Source organism: Geospiza fortis, unplaced genomic scaffold (genome assembly GCF_000277835.1).
Source record: "Geospiza fortis unplaced genomic scaffold, GeoFor_1.0 scaffold167, whole genome shotgun sequence".
Taxonomy (NCBI): domain Eukaryota; kingdom Metazoa; phylum Chordata; class Aves; order Passeriformes; family Thraupidae; genus Geospiza; species Geospiza fortis.
The window spans coordinates 1,118,135-1,121,345 of record NW_005054355.1 but is presented as its reverse complement, the minus strand read 5'-3'; the positions used below and the strand labels follow the sequence as shown (position 1 = coordinate 1,121,345).

General features: G+C 44.5%; 1 protein-coding gene across 1 annotated transcript; it reads right to left on the bottom strand.

Moving 5' to 3' along the window:
* Positions 1–640: 640 nt before the first annotated feature.
* On the bottom strand, positions 641–3,203 carry CKS2 (CDC28 protein kinase regulatory subunit 2). The gene is made up of 3 exons (XM_005423570.2): positions 2,971–3,203; positions 2,033–2,160; positions 641–1,083 (listed from the first exon to the last, which is right to left on the bottom strand). Exons 1-3 carry the CDS (start codon positions 3,027–3,029, stop codon positions 1,031–1,033), a joined length of 240 nt encoding a protein of 79 aa, XP_005423627.1. The 5' UTR covers positions 3,030–3,203; the 3' UTR covers positions 641–1,030.
* Between the last annotated feature and the right edge of the window lie 8 nt (positions 3,204–3,211).

The window sequence follows — 3,211 nt, the reverse complement described above, 5'->3', positions numbered from 1 at the left end:
CAGCCCATCCTGTGCCATAGGAGAAAGGACAGGCAGGCACGCACCAGTGACAACCACCCAGGACTCCGGTGGTCACGTTCTGGGGAAAAACACGACTTAAGCAGAGCTCAGCAAGATTCTTAGTGAAGGTGCTTGCTTCAGACTTGGACAGTCCTGCTCTAACGAGCCTGATACAGACCAGCACTTGAGACAGACATCTCTGGTTCTTTTCCTCACCAAACTTTCCAGATTACTTGGTCTGTCTCCATGAGAGCTCACATTACAGAGGCAGAGCATATACTTCCCCCTGCTTTTGTTGGCCTTCCAAATTGTGCACAAACATAAGGCAATTAAGCCTTTGAAATTAACCCGTTACTGTTTGGGAGTTACTCAGTATACAGAACCACCTCCCACAAAGGCACAGCAACAATGTGGATGCAAGACAGGAAGAGCAGGCTACAGCGCCAGAGTAAAAATAAGTGGTATTGGCAAAGTTGAACAAAGCAGCCTAAGAAACTCTTCCAAATACTGAGTACGACTCAACCCTTAGCTTATACCAAGTTCATCAAATGAGTTTTGTTTTTTGAAGTAGGCACTCTTAAAAAATATTAGACCATTAATATTTGTTTTATCCATTAAATCACAACTCCAGACACTGAGGTTTCATAAAACATTTAAAAATTTTATTTCTTAAGCCTACTTACTACTAAACAGTTGAACTACTGGATTTGAACATGCTACACTACAGCAGAAAACTTGAGTGCAAAAGTTACAGAACACTAACAAGTGATGAGCTAATTAGAACATGCAGCACAAACAACACAATTTAAGTCAGAGAGGCACTTACATTAACAGTAAAAGATAAATTCATCACTCTTTGAACATCATAGCAGCCTGCTTGGAATTGCATTTGACTGAGCTTTGTTGCTGTGAATAATACAGCTCATGCACAGGTTTGGATGTATGTTTTGAAAATTTAAAAGTATTCACTGAATACTACCAACATATATACACTCATATACATAGTTCCAGAGATTCAAAAAGCCATGGCTTATTTCTGCTCATCCTTTGGAAGCGGTCTTCTGAAAAGCAGAATATGAGGTTCTGCAGAAAGAAAATTGAACAAAGTGTGAGTTTGTACAAATCTTGATTAAAGGGATTTCTTTAACCTTGAACAATAGTTGATGCTTAGTTTCAAATAAATAATTAGAAAGCCTAAGTATGGCCCCACATGTAATATTAACAGACCAAGTAGGCAGTACTCTTACAACAGTCACGTTTTTATTTTTATACCCAATGCTGGCAGTATCATAATTTTAAGAGCCTTACAGGAGGGAAGTGATGGGAAAATCCAGAGTATTTATAATGTCTCCTTACATTAGGCTACTTGATAAACACTGTTACTGTAACTTAGACTGACAAACTGCTGATACTGTCTGCTAGGCACATATCAAACACCAACAAAATCCACCTTGGCTAATAGAGCCAGGTCACATCATTATCAGTCTTCTTAATTTTAAATGCCTCCAAAGAAGTCTAAATATCAAAGGTACCCAAATAAGGGAAACACCGGAAGACTATCCTAATTTCTTCACCTGATTCTTCAAACATGGAACTTCATGCTGCTGCAATTTATCAATCAACCTGTTACTTTTTAGTCAGGCTTGTCAATGGCACAAGCCTGGAACGGCTGATCCTGCAATACCAACATCCTAGTTACTAAGGGTCTTAGGGCTTTGCACCCCATTAACTGAAACACTGATTTTTCAGGAGGCTCTACAGCTAGAGTTAAAACTATCCTCTAGAATTTTCAGAGGATTAATACAGGACCTTGTCTACACGAGCATCTATTAAGTTGTTGTACAAAAAAGTAGGTGTCATAAAGTCAGCTTTATGACTTAAAGATATGCTGCTGTATTAGCTTTGGTTCAGTCACTGCATACTCATGTTATTTAAGAACTCACAAAAAGCAGGGTCTATGGGCAGAGGCAGGAACATCTCCAGTCTGATATTTGACTTTTTTGTTTGCCTGATTCTGTTCAGACATGCTCACCTGGCTCATGGATCATATAGTGAACCCAGCCAAGACTCTGCTGAACACCAAGTCGTCTCCACTCTTCTTCAGACATCAGATGAGATTTTGGCACTTGTTTTGAAAGTTCTCGTGGCAGCATCACGTGTCTGTAGAGGTTTAATTATTAAACACATACACAAAATACTATACACGAGAAAATTGGAAGAGATCTGCACTGAAAGACAGTTACCACGTTATGAATACTCACTTGGCCTATAAAGAAAACAAGAGTACTGAATCTTGGCATGAATTTGATTATGAAACCTGTCCCAGAACTCAGTTTAAAATCACTTATGACTATAACACGTTACATCTGTAAAGCAACTGCAAACTGGGAGCCAAACTGTCTTCTAGATGAGATTTAGACCCCTTCAGACTCCAATGAGTATACACTCAGAGCAGCATGCACTCCTGGCAACCGGCTGATATATCAGCCACTCGAAATATAAGAACTTTGGACTTCTAAGATATTTGTAATACCGATTTCAAGTGTAGAAGAGTTAAACTTCAACAGTTCCCCGTCGGCAGGGGACGACGCTGCCCCATCCCAGGCTCTGCCACAACCCCTTCCCTGGAGCTGGCGCAGCGGGTATCACCCCTCCACCCTCACTTTATGGCCAGGGCTTGTACGGGCCGCTCACCGAGCAATCTGTGCCAACCGGTAACAGCATTCGGTCACTCATCCCCTTCGTTCCGCCAGTCCAAAGCCACGCGGAAACCCCCCACGTAGGGGCTCGGCACAGCCCCTTCCCGCTGGCCTTGCGCCCTCTCTGGCTTCATTCTGCCGGCGGAGGCGCCTCATTCCCTGAGAGCAGCCCGCACACCTCAACCGAGGCGCCTGCCCAAGCTGCCCTACTACGGAACAGCTCCTCCTAACCGCTCCGGCTGGCCCTCCCGCACCTCCTACAGCTTCTTACCGGTACTCGTACTGCTCGTCAGAGTACTTATCGGAATAGTAGATCTGCTTGTGGGCCATGGCAGGCGGCAGCGCAGGCTGGAGCAGCGGTACGAGCAGAGGAACGAACAGCCGCCTCAGATGGCTCCCTCACGGACGCCTCACGCACTAACTGCCCCCTTCCGCGCCCCGCCCCGTTTGAATCCAGCGGCTCGGCTCCCATTGGCTCTCGCCGGGGTCGGCCATTTGCGCGCCGCGCCGCC

Excerpts from the sequence above, each read along its gene's own strand:
- CKS2 (XM_005423570.2), bottom strand. The coding sequence starts at position 3,029 with ATGGCCCACAAGCAGATCTACTATTCCGATAAGTACTCTGACGAGCAG. Across the intron at positions 2,161-2,970 it reads GACGAGCAGTACGAGTACCG|ACACGTGATGCTGCCACGAG; the intron begins GTAAGAAGCTGT and ends AAACCTCTACAG. Across the intron at positions 1,084-2,032 it reads CTATATGATCCATGAGCCAG|AACCTCATATTCTGCTTTTC; the intron begins GTGAGCATGTCT and ends TTCTTTCTGCAG.